The sequence below is a fragment of the Ambystoma mexicanum genome, chromosome 7p, assembly GCF_040938575.1.
Source record: "Ambystoma mexicanum isolate Mex_15411 chromosome 7p, UKY_AmexF1_1, whole genome shotgun sequence".
In the NCBI taxonomy this organism is placed as follows: Eukaryota; Metazoa; Chordata; class Amphibia; order Caudata; family Ambystomatidae; genus Ambystoma; species Ambystoma mexicanum.
The window spans coordinates 656,468,607-656,494,390 of record NC_090939.1 but is presented as its reverse complement, the minus strand read 5'-3'; the positions used below and the strand labels follow the sequence as shown (position 1 = coordinate 656,494,390).

The 25,784-nt window shown below is 44.8% G+C and overlaps 1 protein-coding gene across 5 annotated transcripts; it reads right to left on the bottom strand.

Moving 5' to 3' along the window:
* Nucleotides 1-6,980: 6,980 nt before the first annotated feature.
* RPL31 (ribosomal protein L31) lies at nucleotides 6,981-21,461 on the bottom strand. Of its 5 annotated transcripts, none has more exons than XM_069636706.1 (5): nucleotides 21,389-21,461; nucleotides 19,326-19,434; nucleotides 17,997-18,122; nucleotides 7,546-7,658; nucleotides 6,981-7,046 (listed from the first exon to the last, which is right to left on the bottom strand). In XM_069636706.1, exons 1-5 carry the CDS (start codon nucleotides 21,453-21,455, stop codon nucleotides 7,015-7,017), a joined length of 447 nt encoding a protein of 148 aa, XP_069492807.1. In that variant the 5' UTR covers nucleotides 21,456-21,461; the 3' UTR covers nucleotides 6,981-7,014. The 5 variants fall into 5 exon arrangements, with proteins under 5 accessions (XP_069492807.1, XP_069492808.1, XP_069492809.1 ...); XM_069636707.1 differs by having other exon boundaries at nucleotides 19,326-19,451; nucleotides 21,389-21,407; XM_069636708.1 differs by lacking the exon at nucleotides 21,389-21,461 and adding an exon at nucleotides 21,070-21,379.
* Nucleotides 21,462-25,784: the final 4,323 nt, after the last annotated feature.

Sequence of the window (25,784 nt, the reverse complement as noted above, 5' to 3'; positions counted from 1 at the left end):
CACCCCTGGGCCCGCAGGGGCGGAAGAGCACCCCTGGGCCCGCAGGGGCGGAAGAGCACCCCTGGGCCCGCAGCAGGAGCAGGGGCGGAAGAGCACCCCTGGGCCCGCAGCAGGAGCAGGGGCGGAAGAGCGCCCCTGGGCCCGCAGGAGCAGGGGCGGAAGAGCACCCCTGGGCCTGCAGGAGCAGGGGCGGAAGAGCACCCCTGGGCCCGCAGCAGGAGCAGGGGCGGAAGAGCGCCCATGGCCGCGGCAGGGGCGGAAGAGCACCCAAGGAATGGGATGAGGATTCGACTAGCCAAATCTTTAGATCACTTCTATTCAAAATGTAGTGCTATTTAGCATTAACGACCAATCTATAGAGGCAAATATTACACAATCTTTTGGGTAATATGTCATTGTTAGAGAAAAATGGCCCTGGAAGCAGGTTTGAACATACACATCTATGACTATAACAGCAGACAGCCCAAATAACTTATAGGAAGAAAAAATGTTTACATCTATGATTATGCATAGATTAGGATCCAATGTGTATTAGTGATGGGCTGTCTTTCGAGATGCATTGATGTTCTTTGAATATTAACGTCAAGTTGTGTGTTTTTCAAACATCTATTCTATTGCTTCTTACAATGAAAAATTTTAAATCGTTGAATTTAATTTCTTTTTGTAGATATATTTGAAACTTGTTGAATTTTGCTGTGCCTGATGAAGATTATCAAACTCGAAACGTGTTGGGCCAACCAGAAATAAAAAGAAAAAAATTGTTTAACGAAAAGGAGTCATTTAATTTCTATATGTTAATCATTGAAACTGCCAAACTTGATTATTTTGAATTGTGCATTACAAAAATTGTTATTTCGAATAGAATTCCTTTTATAAATTCATAAAACATCTATTAGGCTTTTCACCTTTTAGAAAGTGTGCAGGGGACGTAGTTTTCCATAATTTGGATCTCATTTTCTGTGAAGAAATAACCAGGATGTTCCCAGCCTTGCTGTATATAAGCAAGCAGCAAAGCAGTATAAAATTGCGCTGATCTCTGCAAAAAAGGTAATAAATAAACGCATTTCTAACGCTGGTTCCGAGACCAAGGAACTTTTCAAGATCTTGCGGGAGCAAGAAACACTAAAAGGGCCAGAGAAAGAAACCATCTGTAAAGATAATACCTGGTGTAATACTATCCAAGATGCTATGGTAGGCAAGCCAGCACACATCAAACAAGGAATTGAGAACCAGAAAGCTACATGCAATCTGCCACCTGATACTTATGCAAGGCAGATCCAGCATAGCTTCGATTTAACCTCTGCTATACGTGAATTTAGTCTCTCGCCTATCTCTGAACAAGTTATTGGAGGTTATTACCAAGCGCAAAGGATCCAGTTAAAACAGCGATCCTGGGTCCCCTATATTAAAGCCTGCCCACTGCCTCCCTGACCGGCAATTTGTACATTTGTAATCACCCCTTTGCCGAAAATCTTGTCCCATACATTTAAAAGACCATGGCTCTTACCACTCCTCAGAAAACCTGGGTTATGTCCTTTGATGGCAAGTAATTATTCACCCATTAGGAACACCCCTCTTTGGTTGAAAATTTTGTATAGGGTTGCTTATGAGCAGGTTTTGGAAAATCTCAATCGACAATTTCTAAATAATTGGCAATCCAGGTTTAGGCAGATCCATGGAACTGGAACATTTCTCCTTGATTAGAAGCCAAATTGCTGGAGTCCATGGATGGGGGCCATATCTCCCTTCTCATGATTCTGGACTCATCTGCTGCTTTCGACCTGGTGGACCACTCACTGTCCAACAGGTTGAGGGAAGTGGCACATTTTCCCCATAATGCTATTTTATGGATACATTCCTTTTTAACTAACAGACAATGCAGAGTAGTAACCGGTGATGTGGAAGCTAATCACTTGACTGTATGGTGTGCCACAGGGGGCATGCGTTTCGCCATCGTTATACAACTTGTTCATGGTCCCTTTTAATAAGTTGACCAGTTTTGGTATTTTTACCAACTATGCAGATGACATGCAAAGTGTCATCACGCTCACTGGAATATATAAGGAAGATGAGCGTAAGGTCAACCAGGTCTATGAGATAATTTATGGATTGAAAATGGTTTGGCGCTCAATAAGGACACAACTGAGCTCATGATTGTGGGCACTTCAAAGAAAATTCAGAACTTGGGACTGGCTTACAATAGTTTTTCTTTACTGGACGCTAAAATTGAAGTGCAACGTAAAGTTAAAACGCTTGGCATCATTCTTGATCAGAATCTTATGATGAAAGCTCAGATATGTGGGATGGTCTCAGCTTGTGCCCATCACATTAAATTACCGATACTTAAAACTTCCATCTCACAGGAGACTGCTGAGACTATAGCACACACAATTATTGGGTCAAAACTGGACTATTGCTGAGGTCTGCTGATTGGTAGTTCACAATCTGATTACGATCGCCTCCAGGTGATTCAGAATAATGCTGTGAGGGTTGTTACAGGACTTAATTTGCAAGATCATGCCTCTGATGCGAGACAATCCTTGCATTGGCTTCAGGTGAGAGCCAGAATTCAGTTCAGGCTTGTGCTAATAACTCAAAAAGATCCGCAACGTATGCCTTTTTAACTGAAAGTCTGGCCATCAAATATAGCGCACAACAAAACAAATCAATTAGATTCCTAGATGTAAAACCACCAAATCTCAGACCAGATCTTTTTTCAATGCTGCATCTAAGGCTTGGGATGCCCTACCAGCAGTCAGTAGAACTTTTTTAAAGGAAAAACACTTGTTATGGTGTCTGGACGAACTGAAAATCTTTACTATGGACATTCTGGACCCAGGCTAGTTTGACATACTGTTTTGTGTGCGTTATTGTCGGCACTTACAAAGAAACAGGCGGAGAGCAGGGTGCAGTGACTATATGCAATTGTTTATAGCCATTTGGAATTACTGTCCATTTGGCATTTCGGGGAGGGGTGCCAGCATATCACTACACTCTCGGTCACCCCCACCTGCTGCCAACTCCTAGGGACCTCACAAGCATGCTCACATCAAGAACACTCCTAGCATCCCCCAACCCCAAAATGGACTACACTTTTAATAACCCCCACTCCCATCAACCACCACATTCTACCACACACTGCCCCTTCTAACCATCCCCACAGTGCCTTGACAGCACCCACTGGAATCTCAGCTCCAGCTCACACACCAACAGCCTGCCCACCTCTGCACCCCCAATCTGGGGCTAGCAACCACTGTCCACCCTGTCATCCTTCCGTCACTGCCAATGTCCATCCTAGCAGCAGACAGTTATGCATCCCAATTAATGCCGGATCAGTCGAAAAACAGCTGCAACATACAAAACACTCACAGAAACCAGGTTGTCCCGGGAATTCAGACGCATTGCACACAAGGCTTTTCCCCCAGCTTACACCATTATTGTGCACAACAGGACCTGCAGAGGTCCCACATAACCCCATTACCAATCCTGGATGCCCTCCACATGACTCCACTGATAATGGGGGCCACTCCACAGGGGACACCCTACACGCAATCTTCCGGAAGGCCAAAAAAAAAATCCTTCTACTGGAACAAGACCTCCAATGCCAACGCCACCTGCAAGGTCTCAGCCTTCAAGGCCCCCTCCATGCACTTCCTTCCCCCACCACACTCCCAAGCACACCAACGCTCGGACCACTTCGACAACATAACAATGGAAAGAAACCGCACCATCAGCTCTCAACAGCACTCCGAGTCAGACTTCAAAGGCCCTCCACACTATGCTCCACCTCCTCCCCATTGCCTGAATTCCGCAAGCTACTTTCCAGCAGCCACCCCTCGGGATCCCTGCTCTCCTAAAAGATCTTCTTTCCCCAACCTCTGCAGTCAGCATCGCAAGATCCATCATTAAATCACCCTTCCTCTCTGGCACATTCCCAGCAGCTTTCAAGACATCCCACATTATATAATCCTCCCATGAGCCCCCCCCCCCCTACTGGTCCAACTACAGACCCAACCTCAAACAACTGTTTCATAGCTAACGAACCCCACCAAGTCTGGCTTCAGACACCTACGAGGAATTGAATTGTCCCTATTCTCCATCTGGGATAATCTCAAAATAACCTACCATCCTAGACGTGTTAGCGCCTTTGACCACTGCATACTTACAGAGACTCATTACTCATGCAGTGCCCAGTCACCAATGGAATACCACAGGGAGCCCCACCCATCACTGCTGCTCTAACCTGTACCTGAACCCTCCCCGCTACTCATCTGTTCACATGGCTCAACTAACAACTACGCAGGCGACAGACTGACCTCACCTCCTGCCTCAAATAAAGCGACTGCTACTTGAAGACATATCGCACAACACCTCTGCCACAAGGAGGCAGCTTAATCCCACAACAAAAATGTGGTCTAGCTGGTCACACAATCAGTCTCCTTGACTTGCATATCGACAACATTCACAGCACCCATCCACAAGCCGGCTCTACAGGGGCCGTTAACAGCTACTTGGCCTACCTTCACACTGGCTAAAAAGCACATTCTAAACTCCGACCATTTTCTCATACTGTGGACTATGGTCCCCCAAGTGACTTCACCTACAGCGTTTTGAGGCCATACCAATGGAAATGGGCACAATACAAATGCCATATTACATTGCATTCCTCAACCAAACAGTTATATGCAGTCTGTTGGGCTATAGTTCAGGAACAAAAGGAAATACTTGTATGAACATAGTCCACTAGAGTGAGGGGAAGGAACATTCATACATGGGTCCGTAATAAGATTCTGCCCTTAACTACACATTATCAGTGTCCTTTAGGCATACATTTTCCGAGTGTTGGCGTTTGAACTAATTTCCGCTCATCTGGTTCAGCCAAGCATCCTTAAATTAAGCTTCCACTCCCAAGTAGGCCGATTAACTTGTCCCCAGGCTGCTGTTAATTGAATAACTGAACCGCCACAAATGCCACCTTTGCAGCTTCACAAGAGTGCTATGAAATCATTGCTTGAACCATGAACAGCTCAATATTTTATTGCCTAACAATCGCCAAGCCCCTTCATTCACACACCATGGCTTTATTACAAACAAGCAAGCCAAAAGGCTGGATGATGACCACCCTTCAGTGGGGCTCAAGAGGACACGCTGTTTAATGCTCCTCCACCAGCTCCCAGAGACCAGAATCATCAAATCCCTCTCCACTGGCTATTCCCCTCTTCACCAAATCACTAAGCCATTCAGCTCCTTCTTACTCTCATTGAGCTGCTGTGCCCACCCCCATATTACCCCCTAAATGGAGGGATGTGGACTCCTGACATCCTTGCTGCATGCCAAACCCCTTTCCCGCATCCCATGCCCTCCAAGCCCACTACAGCCACCCCCTCCCCAAATCATCTACCTCATTATTTGTTCCTGCTCTATGCCAAATACTAGTGCGTGGCGCCCAGTGGTGAGAAAAAGCAGACCAGGGTTTGGGTTCTAGGACTCAGTACTCACTGTACAGAGACGTCGTGAGGTCAATCTGATTACCTGTATTTGGTGAATCCATCCCTGATGAAACCCTCCATGTCATTTACTATGCCCTCATTAAAATACAATACAACCTTTGATTCCTCGTGTTTAACAGAAATTAGTTCCTCTGCCACACGAAACACTTAGTTTCCAAGTAAAAGCACTAGAAATGTGAGCAGTCGACCCTCAATCCAATTGAAGAAAAGCAGTTTTAAAAACTGCATGCTTAATCTGAACAAGATATTTTGGTGGATTTTTATCTTGGCTGCAGCTAAATCACAGAGCAGTGTCCACTAACTTCAAACTGATCGGCTATGGCCAGAAAGTAGTACCATTTCCACAAAGGAAACCCATGGAGTACTCAACCCACAGTTGTGTTGCCTTTCAATGCTGGAGGTACACAAATTAACCCAAACACATTAAAAATTACTAGAACAGCGAAACGTGAAAGCTCTTAACCAATGGGCACAGTTAAACATTAAAAACAGCATCAGGTTTGGAGCCTTTAGACAGCAAGCTCAATGGTCAGTACCAGGGTTGGGGCGTTTGCAGCGTATCCAAATCATGGACGGACAACAACTGGCTGTTCTAATACGAATACAATTAAATCGGAGGTCCAGCTTCTGGGCTGTGGACGCAGCTTGAAGACTCTGGTCTTGCTAAGCCACTGAACATGACCACAACTTCAGTGCCCCAGTGCCCTGAAGGTAGTGTGCAATCTGTTCCATTTGATTCCACAAATTAGGTCAATGTCATCATAGTCCGTCTCCTTGCTAGAGTCAAATTCAAGTAGTTTGCACCCAGAGGTTGGTGTTGCGATCGGTTTAATCAGGGATACTAATAATGGTAATATTGGCAATATTCACACCATCCTCCAGCATGGATATATGCAACCCCCCCCCCCCCACCCCCTCACCCCTAACGAGCATGGGTGGCTCATATGCCAATTTGGCTAAAATGTTTCAACCCACCAATATAACTCGCCAAACGTATGCTAAGTTGATAGCCTGCTTTATCCCATGGCCACATGGATTTAAGCATAACCAGGATGGGCAGAATCAAAGTCATTTTAGAACTCCCCAGGTACCCATTTGCTTCACAAACATTAATTGGTCAATCTATTTAAGAGGGATTTACTAGAGATCCGTTAAATATTTCTAGGCGACTCGGTGGCCCTGATATTTTAGACCCATTCTTATTTTAAGTTACAGTGGTGGTATGTCAATGTTCTAATGCTATTTAACGGCCAACACTACACATTATGTTTACTTGCCTTTCTGTTCACCTATCACCCCATGTATATTCCCTTTGAAGCACTAATTGTTTTGCTAGTATAGTCAAGCAGTCAATGACTATTCTATTGTTTATTTTACAGCACTGAAGAAAATGGTCACCACCAGTGCTAGCAACGAGAGTTTCGTTTGACTTTTTGTACATGACAAGGGGGGGAAAAAAAAGAAACGAGATTGCATTTTAGATTTTTATTTTCGAAGAAAAACCTCAGTTCTCATCAACGTTGACTGTTTGGAGTCCTAAAAAAGAAAAACAATAAAATTAAGCTTGGCGCTAAAAGTCATTTAGCATCCACCAAAAAGCAACATACGTTTCAATGACAGGGAGGAAAATATTAAGGTGCTAAGATATGTGGCAAAGTAACTGAAATGAATGTTCCAAGATGTAGTGTGACATTTTTAAGAGAATCAATTCTGTAGACTAAGCTGGGGCAGACAATGCATACATTTGAAGAGTCCATCAGGAATTGTGTGGTACCGTTTATGAAACACTTGCCCTCCAATACTAACAACTAAACCAGACACTTGCAAAGTGGAAAATAGAGAGGTTACATTCAAATGAGATTTATAGACTAATCTGCTACAACTGCACGGAAAGTGGCACTTAAGTGGTTTCAGAAACCACCGAAATCATTCGATAAACTTGCAAGTAGTCACGAACACAGCCATCTTCTGAAACAAGCCTAAAATTCTGAGCAAACCCTGTTTAAAATTCAATGAGAACTGTGCGTCAACTTACCTTTAAATGTGGTGACTGGTACATAAGTGACCAATGTGTACAGTTTATTGGGAGAATCTTCATCCTCGTTACGTTTCCTTGACAAACGCACACGCATACGATAGGGAACATTCCTAAATGGGACAATATAACCGAACACGTAAGCATTTACATTACACAGCAGACTTATATGGTGTGGCAAGAAACTGCCCAAAGACTACAATAAGTGGTGGACCTACACAAAACATCACAAATCTGCATTCAACGTGCTTTTATTTGCTTCTGGGCAACCGACCCCCCTAACCCCTCCGCGAGATGGATGACAGCGTTTAATTTTGTTTGCTACTGTGCATAGTTGGTTGTCTTTTTGATAGTGCCATTTACAGTGCTCTGCATTGTTCCTAGCCTAACAGACCTGGCATCGTTTTTCAAGTATTTAACAACTCCTGAGAAGGAACTGGTTTTCTTAAAGCTCACTGAATTGCATGGTCACCACCTTAGCCATCTATACTTGGCACTATATTGCTCTCCATGGTCACCATCTAGATAGCAGTAGAAGAAAATGCATGCATATATATAGTAGGTTTATTGGTTTATAAAAGAAAAATAAGTAAGTAAAGTTTTACAAATTTAAAATTAACCATTTACATTCCTCATTATTTCCTCCTATTGAAGGGAAAGAAAAAACTTGGCATTAAAATGTTCTTTACCATCAATTTCCTAGTTCAATTCATTTCAAAATAACTTCATATGCCATTTCGATGGTTTCAAGCATTCTCATCAACTGAGCTTTTCTGCAAGTGAATTCTTTTGATTAATTTCTATAAAAATTGCCTCGATAAATGTTATTGAATATTATACACACAGGGGTTCCCATGTGAGGGGGCTCGGCCACATCACTGATCCCATGTTGCTAGCACCAAGGAATCCCGAACAAAAAGGTGTACTGTACACTGACTCCGATATCCCAAATATCCCCTAGAAAACGCTTAAATTATAATGTAGAGTTTAGACCGTGGCATACCGAAAACACTGCATAGTCATTGTCGTATGTTATTCTGTTGGGCCCTCAAATCTGGGGGCTTATGGGATGGCACAGAGCTGTGCATTTTAGATTAGGTTTCATATTCTGGGTATCCCTGGAAAAACGAATTGCATTGTACTCACAGGTAGCACTAGACGATCATATGATTTCTTCAACACTGCATACCACGGTTTCTTTCTAGGTATCCTCATAAAAAGGGCAAAGGCACATCCATATAGCTCTACGAAAAAACACCAAATTTGTTCCGTGTAGGGACAATACATTTGAAGCTCCATTTTGCTCACACCTTGATAGCCCAACACAAGCTTCGTCGATTTGCCTATTGTCTCACATTTACCCATCCTAAGAAAACATTAACGTGTACTGTTGCGCTTTTAAACAAGCACATTGCATAGCTATAGTGCCCCACTGTGTTCCACATCTAGTTGTCTTTGGGAGGGTGCATTGATTTTTGCATATAGTTCAAGTTTCATAACTGGGCACCACGAGGATGGCACATGGAGTTGGTTCACTTGGCATTTCATTTCTAGGTGTCTGAAAGGACGTATGGTACCATGTATGGTATGCCTGTATGTGAGCAAATCTCCCACTGGGTCCTCTTCGTTTTGCTGCGAAGGAGACTTTGGATAAGAGAAGGCTCCAAGCACTGATACCATGTCGATTTCTGGAGTCCTCACGATGGATAGGATCCAAGTATCCTGAAACTAAGACGCTGAGTCGATGAACCACTGGAAGTTTTGGCACCCTGACGTCTTGCTGCACCCCTCAGTATATGATCGTCCTTCGACCCATTGCAATAGTGGGACCAACCATTCTCTGCACCTTCATCAAAACCTGCAAGTAAGCCTTTTCAGAAGTGTCCCATGGCACCAGTGGGCCGACTTGCGCAGGACCTTTGCCTTGATACCGCTGTTTTGAGGAGGCCCTTGAAACTTGGTGCATCGCAAGCTCTGTGTTCACGGCTCTCACACCGAATTTCGTACACAACTGGCCTGATCCACCCATCAGGAGCAGAGAAATCGCCACTGTCCCATTTGGGAATCAATGCTGTATCTTAGTAGCTGAAAGCCGCGAGAATGACGCATTTGAACCTGCAACCGAAGTGGACTCGACTGCCAAAGTTTGCTCCCGAGTGCGCCAGGGGTCGAGTGTAATTGCAACCCTGACTGGTAACCCCTAGCGCACCCATACATTTTTACTCATGAGTGGCCTCCAGTTGTGTACCCCCAACTTTTTGCTTTGTTTAAACACCATAGTCTGACTTTACCCTCTCCTTTACACTCCTAGTGCGAACTAGCAAACTATTCCGAACTCTGGAACCAGCTCTGCCCTGTTGGGGAGACGCTCTACAAATATTTATTCTGCATCACCTCACCCACCTTCCTGAGCTGCTACAGACCCTTGAAGAGACCGTTTTGCCCAGCTGCATTAGCAATAGGCTCACTCTTCTTCGGGATTGGACTGCCTTTCAGTTAGGATTGTCTTTGATGCAGAAGGGACTAAAGACTATTTGCACTGCCTGCCCCCCCCCCCTTTTGTGGACCCATTTTGTGCATTAACCATTTAGACCCCATTGTTTTTGTATATTGATAGGATTGTGTTGGCTTAGAATTACTGTGATTTTATATTTGTGTGTTGAAACGCTAAGTCCCTGAAATAAATGTATTTCTATTCTTATATTCAGTTGCTCTGTATGCTTATTGAGGTCTTTGTCACCCTCACCGCTCCAGAGTCTTGATGCTACCTTGATGGTCTGACTTGTCCAGAAGGTTACCCTGCCTGGCTTTATCACAAGCTGTATCCCACTTGAGTGCGTTTGGCAGGATGTGAGTTTTCTAGCCCATAATTCCCGCCTTTTATGCAACCTCTACATTTTGTGTGGTCGGTGGGCATTTCCAACGCCCTTTGTCCCGTGCACATACCTCTCCACCCTAAAGCCCAGGCAGGCTTGCGTGTTCCAACGTGGCCTCCCTTTCTTGATCATGGCTGCTGCCTCGGTAGCGCCTAAGAGCCAGGACTACAAAGCAGCCCTCCATCGAGCCTCTTACTGATTGGCTGCACCACCTACAACGAAAGGCCACCCCCCCCCCCCAAAGGACCACACAAAGGCTGTGAGGGCTCTGAAGCACCCCCTCTTCTGCTTACCACCCTACGATCTTGCGCCTCAGAAGCATTGCCCTCCAACCAAGAATACTGTGAGTCATGTCCTGGACACTATACTAATTCACTAACTCAACACGAGTTAACTTGGGTGGGCCTACACTATTCCTCCCTTCCATGCCTTAGTGAATCCCCTCTCTCTAATGCATTCATGTGCTGTTAAACTTGAATGTAGGAATGTTCTCAAACTGCTGCATGCTTTTCCCTCTTCTTCCCATCTAGCTTCCTGTCCACCACCATCCCACCTTGTAATGCATGCCTTTAAGTGCCCTGTTCGAAAAAGAAAATCAAATTTAGATGCTTTACATCCACGCAGTCATTTGTTTTTTTTGTGCTTGGAGTGCCTTCAGGGTCCTTCATGTGGGTAAGACCTTCCCTATGCGCGCTGCTTATTTTTCACTTACTTAGAGTCATTACTGTGTGGCAGCCTGATTGTTGCCCCCTCACCTCATGAGGTGTGTGGCTCAGCTAGTCTAATCTTAACTATTTAAGTTATACGCTGCCTGACGTAGCTTCACCAGTCTAATTGTATCCATTTGTCTCATATGCTGCCCGATATAGCACCCTGTAACATGAGGTGTGGCTTTGCCAGTCTGTATACGCACTATTTTAGTTATGTAACCATGTTTATTCGCACTTCACCAATGTACCACAACCACACACTCGGTAACTAGTGCCTAGATGCCTCAGGGCTTTGTGCGCAGAGATGAAACCAAAAATAAAACAATGAGCGATTCATGGGGCACAACGTACCAAAGAGAAGTGCCGATCTCCACTCACATGCAGGGGAAGAAGTGTAGGAAGTTTGGTGTCATAATGCAGGTGGTTTCTTGGAGGTTGGTAACAATTGGTTCCCTCTGCTTGCTACAAGACTAGACCCAAACAGTGGATGTTCTAGAAAGCGAGGCATTAAATCTCAGGTGGGTAAAAAGAGTGGGGCTTTTAAAATCCTTAGATCAGGCTACCAGCTTTATACACAGTGATTAAATGCTTCGTTTAAGCACACCAGAATGCCTATTTGTTTGCATAAATTGCCTTTTATTAGGGGCATGCCCAGGACAGTCTCACAATAATAAGTGGTCTGTGTCAGACCTTCTCTTGATTGATCCACGTCTGATTCCAAAACAAAGTGGCAAACTTTGAGAGTGGGACATGAATCCAGACAGGGAGTGAAGCAAGTTTTGGATGTGGTGAGCTAAGAGGCCAATTTGGTTGATTGCGAGTGGTTGTGGTAGTTGTGATCAAAAGCCTATTAAGGTGATGGTCCAACCAGATGACGAGATTCTTACAGGCGGTGGCGAAATTTAGTTCATTTGCAGAAAATAAAATACAGCAAAACCACCCACTGGAAAGATTCTTAGGGGAGAAATATGGCTATAAAGGAAACATTGGCCCATGTTATGTATTGCCTAACTACCAAATCGTTAGAGGCAGATTATAAAGACCACGCTAAGTCCAAAAAAGTATTACCCAAACAATGTTACTTCTGAATAACATCCGCCAAGAAAAAAGGGCCAGTGAAAGCAGTCGAGGTTGGAATATACCTAATTAACTACTGTGGAAGCAGGATAAAGCCAAGTGCTTGACATTACAAGTGCTTGCCATCGGATAAAGCCTTTAGTCAATACCAAATTATAACACCATTAAAACCGAAGAACACACCCAGCAAACTTGTTTGCAGAGCTGCCCTTGGATGAATCAAAAACTAGTTTGAATCATCCCCCCTGCTAACACACATTATGAAAGGACAAGCAAGAGAACCTAGAAGCAAAAATCCGCTTTATACGAACGTGCAATAGATGGGGGCAAATATCTGCATCCTTACCTAACTTACTGGACTCCCACACAGCAGGCAATGTATGGGCTAGCTTCACTGCTACAAGGCCAACAAATTGTTCTACCAAAACTGCATTTTTAGTACACAACTCTTTTTGGTGCCATTATGGAGGTCTCTAGAGGTTGCTATTAAAAAGATACATTTTTTCACAGCATGACATTTGTGGTACACAGATGGCCTACTACAATGGATTCCGCATTTCTATATATAAGTTCGCAAAATTCCTCAAAGCAAGGTCTTTAACTGCTTAACACACCAATCCAAAAAATCCTTTCAAACTAAATTGAGCCATATGAAATACAATAAAGGGAGAAACAGTGCTAAAGCCTCAAGTTCCTTTCAATAGCAATGTCAAACACCAGAAGTCCCGTCAGTCAATGCCATACACTGGCACAGCTGCGGAGAACAAAGAATTGATTCTACCAAGTTTTCAACTACAGCAAGTAGCACAACCGTTCACATCACGAAGAAATTGTTTGTTATGGGGTAATTTGCGCACGACAGTGCTGGTCCTCTAAGCAGAGAAATACATAACCTCTGAAGTTAACCATGATCATGGAATGGTGGGTTGCAAAACCTAAATAATTCAGCGATATGCTTCACTGTGGTTTAAGAAACGTTCCTGGCAACTAAGAATTAAAGTATGGGGGAGGATCTACTGTCAAATATCAAATATGAGTAGCAGTAGTGTCGCGAGAATGCAAGGCCTGAAAGCCATTATTACAAACAATGTAGTACCTTCCACAGTCCAAAAGCCCCCTTGACCTTTGCTGGAACGTAAAGCCACACATCAGCCATGTCCATAAATGCCACAATTAAATTCGATGCATCTGTATGAGAGCACAGCATCAGAGAGCATGGGAGCTATACAAATGGCAAAGTACTTTATTAATCTGCACTGTGCACCAGGGCACTGGGGGCGTACGGGCGCAACAAAAAACAAGACTAGACAAACATAGAAAAGAAGAGACGTCAACTATGATAATCCCAAGACAACTGAGAAACCAAGAAAAAATGGTATAAGTCCCAATTATTGAAATAACTATTTTCTTTTTAAAGATATCAGTAGATGCCATCTACCTGATGTCAGGTGGGCTGGCATTCCATGCCGCCACACAGAATGCCGATTTCATCACCTGAGTAAGTAGACAACTGGGAGTTTGAAATGGATTGGTATTATTCGACCCGAGTGTCCCAACCTTGGACTTGACAGGGCTTCAAACAGGTAGCCAGGGCCAGTGCCCTTGACACATGTGTGATCACCAATATCATGTCATTGGAATCCCTAGCACTTGACAAAACTAACCTACATTGCGACAGTGTTGTGATTGCTAGCTTGCGGAGTACTGCAGAGAATGGTTCAGATTGACCGGATACACATCTAGAAGGCTCCGCACTGCCATGGCACTGTTTAATGTTATCCTGCACCACACTGTTATAGTATTGCGAAGCCTAGACCTCTCTCCCACTATACAAGACTCAAATCTAGGGGTAGCCTCCATTTCTGTTTAGTATATGGTGAAACTTACAGCATTTTGAAACCTAGGCCCCAATGGTATCGTCTCAAGTCTAGGCCTGTCTCCTCTGCTGCATTCGACAAAGATCGCCCACACCCAAACAAATCCGAAGCTTATGGTACCTATATCTCGCACCACCAGTGGCGAATGCGGCTATGGCTAAGCACATCCTGTCTAACATCACATAGCCGTCCAGACTGAAGCACATGGCGTACCCCAACACCTCTGCCACTAGCATACAGCGAGTACCACCCAAAAGGAACACTGTACAGCTGACCACACATTGACTCAACAATAGCATTCTATTGCAAACCTTCAACCCACATGCCTGACCCCTTCCGGCTGCTTTGTCGAGCCTCACCACCCACCAAGTCCTACACCGGCAACATGCACACACGCATCTCCTAAGCTAAACTCCTTAGAATTTCCCACATCGACTACAGTCACCGAGGGCGTTCCAACCAGAAGGGAAAAAAAGGCAGAGGCCACGCAAGTGGGGGAAGAGCGCTATACAAGTAATACAATACCTGAAAATGAATCCTTGCTTCAATCTATAACCAGTGCAAGTTACGCCTTGCCACCGAAATATGGTCTCTTTTTAGACCTACAATAATCCTGACCATGCCGTTCTGTAACTTTTGCAGCCACCCAGTGTCACACTTGGTAATTGCAACCATGGGGCTGCTGTAATAGTCAAATTTGGATCCTAATATGGACCTGGCCACCATGTCAATTCATTTGGGAGATGCACAGCTGCAATTAGGCTAGTAATTATATGATATGCCGTACATGAGACCAGGCTATTTATCTGTGGCCTCCAGATTTTGATCTAAAAATGATACCCAAGGATTTAACCTGTTTCTTGGTGAAAAAATTACAGCCTGATCAAGTTTTCTCTTTGTTTAATGCCAATCCATTTGCCATCACCCCTAATTTGATGAGTTCATAGATCCCATTTGTTGTTTGTTCATCTCCCTTATGCAGTCCTGAGAGCATGAGGACTCATCCGCGCAATTCGTAAATCTTATGTTACTTTGACAGTAGATTAAAAAATTGTTAAAAAGAGAGACTATTATATATAGGGAAGGAACGACCTGCTCCCTGGGGCATGCCAAAATTGAAGCGTGCCACAGGCACATCAGCCAAATCACTCCACTCTACACGACCGGTCACTCAGAAAGGAGGAAATCCACTGCATAAAAAGCTACCTCCCTTGACCCGGTGACCAGCTTTCCATGGTCCACCAGGTCAAAGGCAGCAGATAGATCCAACAACATCAGCATTACTGCCTGTCCTTTGTCCATATGTTGTAATAAGGTCCAGCGGGGCAGTCTTACATTACCCTGCATAAAACCAGATAGCCATTTATTCATGACATTGAAGTTGTTCAGGAAGGCTGACGGCTATATATATATATATACACACACACACACACACACACACACACACACACACACACACACACACACACACACACACACACACACACACACGTCATCTGGTCCAAAATCTCCAAAATAAATGGAGCGTCAGTTATTGGCCTAGTTTGTGGGAGTAACTGGACACAATCCTGATTTTTTTTTTATTAAGGGGGTGATCCAAGCATTCTTAAGTTATGACATGATTCTCTGCAACGGATGCATTCACAAACTTGCAGAGAGTACTCAGCAGTGTAGGGGCACGCTCCTTATCAGGGCTGGACAGGCATCTCCCTTACAATCCGTCCGGTTTAAATCTAATGATCACCACTATCCGATTTAGGACTAATAAATTAAATTGAAGAAAGGCAGCGCCGGGCCCCAGCTCTCCCCAAATCCCAGAGATGGAACCCCTACGAGGGGGCGAGGGAGGCGGTCCCCCGGACGCACTGGCGCTGGTAAAGTGGTGGGCTGGCTCCTTGTATGAGGGCCTCGGAACTCTAACTGTCTCGGGTGTGGGGGGGGGGGGGGAAGAGAAGCTGGGGGAAGGAGGGGTGCCTGGGAAATGCTACACGGTGCCAATATAAATTAGCGTTGTCCCATAATTACCATTGTCAGAATTTTGCATGGCGCTATGTGCCAAATAGAGCCTTCCTTTACGCCGGTACATTCAACACGCGCTGCATTTGTCCACCTGTTGCTTTTAAGTATTCTCCATATATATATATATATGGTAATTTTCTATTTGTAAATCACAACTAACCATGCATTTGGCACACCTCACTATTTTTTGTAAAGTATTTGCCATCTGTAACCTTTAACAAGGCCTTAGTACCTGTAACTAAGACATTTTCTTGCAACAGCGCCTCAATGCCCTTGGGCTGTAGTGCGCTTTACAAAATAAATCGGGGTTGTCAATGGACCGATTACAGTCCTCATACGAGCTAGCAGCAATCGGGGTACATGGTTTCCGATTATTCTCTATGGTCTTTTATTTTATCCAATTTCCCCACGCATGGCCTCCTGGATCATGGTGCACCATGCAACATCCTTTACAAAGTCAGTTTTAGTTTTACAAGGTCCAGTTAATTTAATATTTTAAACAATTCCTTAGAATTAGCTTAAGCATTACGAATCCTATTATCGTAGGTGCCTTTAGCTGCCAATACTGCCGATTTAAAACTCTTTAGCTGCAATCTTAATACAAGTCTTAATCCCCAGCAAGTTTGGACAGTCCAGGCATAAAAGCATTTACTTTTTGCCTTCAGCCGTTTTGGCTCAGGCGAGAACCACAAGAAGTTTTTTCTGGAAAGGCTAAGGAGTCAGTGGCTTCTTGCTTAGATGCTGAAATGTCTGTGCAACCTCAGGATTGTGACTTTCTGGTTCACAGTCATAAGCCAGAGTGTCAGACTCTTGAGTAAGCTTTTTAAGGTTCCTAGCCATTATACTTTCTCCCCCTCTAACTTGGGTCGAGCGAGTTCATCTAAAACTAATTTACAGCGTACAAAAAAAATCAACAGACCACGGGCAGGGTAAAACAGGGCATACCTGTTTACATGAAGACAGGAACAGCCACGTGTTGCTTGAATGCTAAGCTATCCAGGGATTCCTCTAGCCTTTTTTAGCCACGTGGTCGCTATCATTACCCAGCCATAGGTTAAGATAACCAATGACCAGCGCCCTGGTATTGGGTTTCAGAATAGGCAGTAAAACGATTAATGTGGCTTGCAAAGTAAGGCCTGGGGGTCTGTACACCAACATCATTATGGGTCGTCTCGACATTAGCCCGGATCTTGATGCATTTCATTCCCCTCAATAATAGGTATCTCCGCATTCCAAACATCCATGATTGATAAATACCCCACCCCTGGACTCTGTACATACTATACCCAACAGGGATATAGCAAGAGCCAGGATGGGGCCAGCTGCGTTATAGCTCCATGCTTCAGTAGAGATCTAGTATTAAGTGAAAATCGTTTCAAACTATCCCTGTGTACTCTGCTATTTGTGACTAACTTGTTGCGAGTCCTCCAGCTCAGCAGGCACCTCACCAGCCATAGCCTTCATAGTATCAATAGCATGCAACAACATTTGTTCTGGGCAGACCCTACTGCCAGTGTCCCCTCAATGAGCGTGAAAGCTTACCCTGTATATACTTCTGTGGCACTTCCGAGCGCCACATACTGGCTGGTCCCTCTTGTGCCTGAAATGCAGATATATCCCCCAGAGAACTAAAACGCTGAGGAGAATGTGGAAATCCCAACACAGCACCCAGAACACAATCACAATTACGACGGAACCACCGGGCTGAGGCTGCCAACAGCACATCACTGCAATCTTGCACTTTTCCAGCCTCCACCCACTAACCCACCACCCCCCGCCCCCCTCTTTCAGAGCCGCCAGAGCGCCAGGGGACCACTCCGGTGGTGATAGTGCGCGGTACAAATGACCTTTAACATGAACATTAACATTACTTCAATCTGCACAAAACTCACCTGACCCCTTTAGCCCAAACTGCTTTGTTTAATCTGGTGTCAATACGAACATCTGGAGTCCCCATCTCTTTAACAGCAAATTTCCGGATTGCCTTCAGGGCACGAGGTGCACGTCTCTTGAAGCCTCTACAATATAAAATGAATTCCAGTTTGAAAAAGAAAAAAAAAAAAACACCATGCGCTTAAGAAAACTGATGCAATCGCATTGATGGAAATGCTGATGCTATAACAGTCCGATTAGCAGATCTCATCAGTGGAAGACAGACTGGACAATCAGAAACTCTTCCCGGGTGAGATTCGGGCATCATCGCCCGATCTGTGCACCCACACGATGTTTGGGCAACTTTGGGCTAGAGCAGCGTTTGGCTACCCCACCCCTCTCCCCCAAAATCCATCCAAAATGCAAAAGGAGCAAAGATTGGAGGGGAAAAGACTGTGGCAAAGAGATGAGAAAGAAGGTGGACTGGAGAGCATACGCTGCGAGTTGTGAGCCCTGGTGAGTGTGTAGGGACCAAAGAATGAGAGCTATGACTTGAAAGTGTGATAGTGCTAGGGAATGTGCACGTCGGACACTTGGGTATGTACGTTTTGATGGGAAATTGGGGAGTGTGGTGTGTGGGGGAGGAGGTAATTGGATAAAGTAGAAAGGGAATGTTTAAAACTGGCATGCACCTGAAGCAAAATAAGTAGAGCAAAACAAATCCTGTTCAGTCAAACCTGGGTCTACTAAATTCAGTGTGGCCCAATACAAAAAAATGACAACCTGGTTCTCTTGCAGCATTGCACACCCTGGCCCTCTGACACCAGCAAAAAAAAAAAAAAAAAAGACAAAAAAACACGATAAAAAAAATACAGGTGTGTGCAGAAATTGTTCCATTTGATGCTGCAACACCCACTACCTCCCATTCCTGCTGCAGCAAACATTGATGGACCATCCCATGGGTTGCTATACACGAACTCCCCAACCGAACCTCCAGGCTCTACTTTGTACTACTGCTTCTCTCTTTCGAGCTACCCACATGGCCAAAAACCCTCAGCAAGGAAGTGGGGGGCAGGTTCAAACCGTCACCCCACTCCAGCGGCCCAATTTACTTCCACCTTACTTACCCACCAGCATCTGGTTTAACATTTAACCCAGGACATGGCAATCAAGAAAACAAGCACACGAGACAATATGGCCCTCTCACCTTAAAAGACTGCAATGCTACTTTGGAAGAAAGGCACCCAGGACTAAAAAACCATCAGCTTTCACCCCTCAGGTAAGACACTCAAATTTACAACAGAAAAAGCAATGCCACGTTGCATGAGACAAGTGAAATAAATACTCACACTCCATGGATTCGCTTGTGGACATTGATGGTGTATTCCCTAGTTACCACCTCGTTGATGGCAGACCTGCCTTTCTTCTTCTCACCCCCTTTCTTTGCAGGAGCCATCTCTGTTGGTAAAAACGAACTGCATTGAAGAAACACATTTTAATGTAAACGGATTAAAAAAACGACCCGCAGCATCTCTAATCATTTAGATTTCCGGCATCGTCATTTTGTCGCCCGCTCAATTGGTGCTAGAGGATGGGGTTTACCTTTTCTATCTTGAGTGGAGGAAATACAAGGGTGCCTACCATATAAACAAACAACTGCAATGAGGAACTACAACAGCGAATGCCGTTGGTACTCGGCACGGTGTGCACGCATCTCAGCCTGGCGGACCATGCGCGTTTTAAACTAAAAACTCAAAAAAAATCCGTAACAGACCGAGACTCGAGCTACCTCAAGAAACGCTGTGGCTCGTCGGCTCCAAACATTTTCCGTTGTTACACGAAGAGCCTGAAATCAAGCCAGTAACAAGCCCCAATCGCACAATTTGAGAAAAGTTTAGTGTTGCGGGCACCTGCCCAGGCTGTATGAAGCTGCCCGCATGAACTGACACGGACCTACCTATGGTCAGGTAGGTTTACTGGAGCTGCAAGAGGCATTCGCGAGTGACATGCTCAATGTTCTCGGAAAGGGTTGGAGTAATGTGTGCAAACCACTGAAACAAAAATGTAAACACGCGACTTTGTATTTTTATCTGCAATGCGCGGGCTTTTTCAACTGTCCCCTCAGAATAGTGAAAATAAGATTAGCTCTAGGCACACTGAGGTAAGTTACATTATCAATTAATGTGTCCACTGTGCCCATAAGTCGCTCTACCTGCTGCCATAGATTAACAAATAAAACTCTGGAAGAGGCACTAAACACATTAAACCAAAACTAGTTTGCCAGGAATCCTTCCCCATCGTGCACATAACCCCCATAGCTTGTTCTATAAACCTGTCAAGGCATTGGGGTGACGGGTGTCACGTTGTTTCTAGTTCATACCCACAAATTCTACATTCACGTTCATCCACCGGAATGTGCATTCTAGATCCAACCACCACGAGGGAAGGCAACAGGTTAAAACGCAATTTCACGATGAAGCGCCGCAAAGTCTAAAATCAAATAACTAAAAGGTAACGGAAAAGATTGATAGAGATGAAAAACGTTTTTCTCCAATAAATTCGAAATTACGTATTCGATCCCGGCAGGGATAGGCTTTGCTAACCAAAGATCTCTTGACCATGGCTACATTTTGTGAAGGGTCCATTTCCGAACCAATATATTTATGGAACACATTGCAGGATGAGACCATAACGTTTATTACTGGATTATAGACAGCTGCTCTCACGCCATGCCCCGAAATAAAACAATAGGGCTTCAACTAGAATCTTACATAATAGCACTCTTGTTGATTTTAATTATAGTACAGAAGGAGACTAAGCCCAATTCGCAATTAATTTTTTCAACTGATAGGGATTGGGGGTAAACATGTTCCTCTGTAGTTGCCCCTCAAGAATCTTCAGCCATGCCATTTATTTCATCGTCAGTTTATACCTCAAAATGCCCGGGACACTGGACATTCCATATACATTCAGCGTACCGCCTATCGAAAAACCTCCTTTGAACCAACAGTTCTTTATTATTCTACATTTCAATATTGCCTTTGCGGCGATATACTGCCTCTGTGAGACCGTCGAATACAAGAAGGTACCTACGTACTCCTACGAAGAGACCACCTCGATATGCTCCCCTCTTCCACCTAACACTTTTTTTTCACTGCAAAAAGTCAGCCAATATACAGAACGTGTAGGTTATTTTCTCTCGTTGAACAATCCACATTCATTTAGCAGCACTGCAATGCCACCGAGATACTAAGCGGGGCGGAGAGGTGCAAGCATCGCCACCGATTTGGGCTGCGGTCAGACCCGGTTGGGAACGGAGCAACGTTATTTACAGCTCCTACACCGACAAGAACAAATGGATAGCCAGGATGACACCAGATTGTCACACAGAACCCGAGAATAAGACACTCACTGCTAGGGAGCCAATGACGGAAAGGAAGAAGCAAGGGATTGTGGGAGAACCTAGATCCCGTGAGCATATACACTTCCGGGTCAGGCAAAGAAATCGAAGAAGGACACATTTGAACACTTGCTTCATTGATCCAGTGATAACAACACAGCGGCCATTTCTGAACGTAACATGTCAGTCTTCCGCAGTAGATGTGAAGGAGGCACGACTGAAATAACGGCCAGAGAAACACAACGTCTCAAGCAAAAACCTACCCGCATTCGTTTTTTTATTTATTATTTAATGTGTTATAGTTAATTGAATAAAGTAGTTTTGAAAAAACGTTGCAGATTCCATAATTGATATGTCCTAAAAATACACACAAAACGTACATAAAAGACATATACTGATGTTCGATATTAGTGTTATAGAAAGTAAAGATTCTATTATAAACATGGAGGCAAAGGATTATGCTCTACTTCCTTTACTTCAAAGTGGAGCAGCATTATAAAAATAACAAGCATATCATCACAAAAAATAAACTACATTTCCCAATAAATTGTCTTTTTTGTAGTCCATTTATGATAGGATATGTATTGCAACCATACCTGCCTACAATCCAAAATGAAAAACCCTGAGATCTATGCCAATGAAATGCCCCACCCACAAGTTCGCAAGGCCACAGCCAGATGTTGCAATATATTGAAGTTTGTACATAGCTCCCAACTCACATGCTTTGGTGGGTGTCACCCACCTTGTAGAGGGCTGACTCACCTGCCAAGCCTCCTGCACGCCCATTCATTCCAATGGGCGTCTCACCCGCCAAAAACGAAATCGAGTGATTTCACCCACTTTTGCAACACAAATGGTTGAGAGCTATGGTTTGTACTATATGTGTTTAATAAACTCACAGGAATGTAATAAGCACAAAATATGCAAACCATGTTAAAGGATCCATCACAAATATATATATATATATATATAAATATATATATATATATTGAAATTTGAACGTGATTGTAAACTGATTGCAGTATCAACGTGATAATGAAATCTCTCGAACACGACACAATAGCTTTTATTTTTATCCCCATGTGGCATAGAACGTGTTCGCCATAGTCGAGGCCATAATGTGTGCCCTTCATTACAGTTTACTTGCTTTGAAGGCAAACATGAGTGCATTTCAGGGAGATGGGGGGGGCAGAAAAGAAACGTTTACTCCGTCAGACGTGATGTTAAGAAGCGCCGAAGGACACAGTGTTACTTGCTGGTATTGCATGGCATGAAAGGGATCAAAGCACGGAAATCTAGTGGAGACGCAGGGAAAGCTGGAAAACCCAGAGACTCCACGCTCTTCTCTGGAGACCCGGAGAAGAGAGTAAAAACCCGTAGTCTCCAGGTTAAACCTAGAGGTTAGGCAGGTATGATTGTAACGTGTGATATTCTTGTAAGCAATCTCCTCTCTATGAGTCCATAACTTTCAGTTCCTTTCCTTGTCCTTCCTTTTTCTTTGTCTACCTCGAAATTTTAAATCGTGTGCCCCAACGGGTAGACGCTGAAACATAAACATTTCTTTGTCTATCCTTTCTCAAGATCCTGCTGCCTTAGTCACCGTTCCTGTTAAATAATCAAACAAATAAGGCTGAAGCTAGCTATGATAGGGTGGGTAATCGGTTGAACATTATTCCTCTTAACATTGATTCATAAACATTACATCAATATATCAATGAACTCATACAATGATTGACTGTGTAGGATAATCCTTCACCTCTCTGTCTTTAATAGGATCTTGACTTTCTATAACGCTAGTATGGAAAATCAGCATTCTATGTCAAGACCAGAGGCTCGGATTATGCTTGTTCAAAGCTTACTCACCACCCACGTTGCCACTTGATCCATCGGTCGAAAGTAAAAATCCTTAAACATTGACTCTTTCAACCAGTCTGCTGCCTTTAAGATGTCCTCTAACCGTGCTCCTGCATTATAGGCTTTAGACGTCATAGCTCTTCTAATTGAATGAGCCCCATATTGTGGTAGTTTATCCACCCTGCCAGTGGTTGTCAGTTGGAGAGAGGGTTGTCGCTGTTGTCAGGGAGGCTGTGTTGCGGGGTCTTGATCAATAAAACCTACTGTTTAATCAGAACTGCGTGCTGGCTCACTTCACATATGCTCGGATGTCAATGCCCGCCTGAAGCATAATCCTTTTGACCCACCTAGCCAGGGTTGCTATGAACACTGCAGCGAATGGTCGCCTTAAAGCGATCAGCTTCTGAGTTACACCTGCCGGTCTAAGACTACCTGTTATGCTCACCTGGTTCCCACGGGGGCATCGACCGGAACTGGGCCGCTGTTGTTTCCACCAGTGTGACGTGTAGCGCCGAGATGACTGACTGGACTGGACCGCTCAGCCTAGTTTGTCTGGCTCGCAGGAATATTCTTCTGCAAAGGAGAAGAGGAATTAACCACCCGTGGAATTGAGTGTCAACCTACCTTACCCACTCCCGTTGTCTTCCCACAGATCACTCTTGATGTCCCCTCCTTAGTCTCACCTGATGGTTTGGAAGGATGAGCTCTCCATCCTGCGTCGACCGCAGGGGCGCGTTGATGACCAGTTACTTCACTGGCGTAGAGGAATTGGTGAGTTCCAGTATTGACTCTAAAGTCCAATCTTTGATAAGAGTTCAAATGTCTGATCTTCACTCTGTCCGATTCCTTGCAGGTTGCCGATTAATCCACTCGAAGATTTCCAAATGGCAATTGGTAAGATTCAGGTAAGTCTATTGTGGTTTTCCCCTTATGGGCCGGGGTACGGCGATGAAGCAGAGTTGACTGCACCGACCGAGATGAGGTGAGTACCCCCTGTGGTAAATCAGGTAAGTCCTTGGGGGTAGCTGGTATAGCCTTAGAGAGTCCCCTTGCTCACCTTGCTGTCTTTGTCTCCTTAGGTGTCGGAGGGCGGCCGCGAGATGGAGAGAGCGTGATGGAATGCTGAAGTACCGCCAAGCAGGTGAGTTCAGCGCGGCGCCGTAGGAATGCGAAGCGATGCTTCAAAGACTTCTGTCTTTCAGCTCCGTGGCGAAATGGATCAGGATTCAGGTAAGGATTAAAGTTAAAACTCCTGTTCTAACCTTTATCCTTCTTTTCTTCTTGTTTCAGGAGTCCCAGGACTGAAGCGGGCGTGGCTGAAGACTGGAGTTGCTGAAAACACGGTGAGCGTTACGCTGCAGCAAGCAGAATAACGCAAAGCACGTGTGGCTGTCCGGGCGTGGTTTAAATAGCCTTGGAAGAAGATCCAGGTAAGTATTCTTCCACAGCCCCACCCAAGTAACAAAATAGTCCCTTCAGTAAAATAGTCCCTCCTAAGCCTCATTTGGCTTGAGTCTTCATGCAGCATGGTCTGCCTCAGGTGAGTATGTAGCATGGTCTGCTTCAGGTAAGTTATCAATAATGAGCCTGGCGCCCATGGCGCCAGGACTGACTTTATCTTTATGAGCCTGGCGCCATAGGCGCCAGGACTGCACCCATACAGCCCCTAACTGGGGCTTTTGGGCATGCTCCAAGTGGCATGATGCCTGCTTCCGGGGCTGCTGGGCCTGGTCTGGTCTTCCGGGGGCAGGCATCATGACAGCACTCCCCCTCAAGGCCCCTCCTAAAGTCGTTCTCCCCCTTGGCCGTGGTTTGTCTGGAAATTCCCAATGGAACCTCTTCACTAAACGAGGTGCATGCACGTGGTCACTAGGTTCCCAAGACCTTTCCTGCGGACCATAACCTTTCCAGTCAATTAGGTAAAAGAGTTTGGATCTCACTCTTTTTGAGTCCAAAATATTCTTGACTTCGAACTCGGGCTCCCCGTCTATGAGGATAGGTTCAGGTGGAGTGGTTAGCCTAGTTCCTGGTTGCACTAGCTTCAAAAGAGACACCTGGAAGATGGGATGGATTCGCATATGAGCAGGTAGGTCCAACTTGACGGCCACTGGGTTAATAATTGCCTTGACAGAAAAAGGTCCCAAATACCTGGGGTTAAAGGTCTGAGTCATCTTGAGTGGTAAATGCTTAGTGGCTAACCATACTTGGACCCCTATTTGTGTAACGCTCACCTGATTCCCACAGAGGCGCAGGTCTGGCTTCGAGTGCTGATGCTTCTTCAATGGTGAAGCGCAGGACTCTGAAGATGGACAGGAAGGGCCCCTCTACTCTGGCTTCTCCGGCTCGCAGGAATATTCCCCTGTGCGTGAAAAGGGAGTATTACCTACTGACTGAGTTATGCTCAAGCCTCCCACTCTCTTCCAACCCTCCACGATACCCTTCCACGATTCCCCGTGAAGTCTCACCTTAGGGTCAGGAAGGATGAGCTCTCCATCCTGCTTCTGATGCAGGGGCGCGTTGAAACCCAGTTACTTCACTGGATTGAGGATTATGG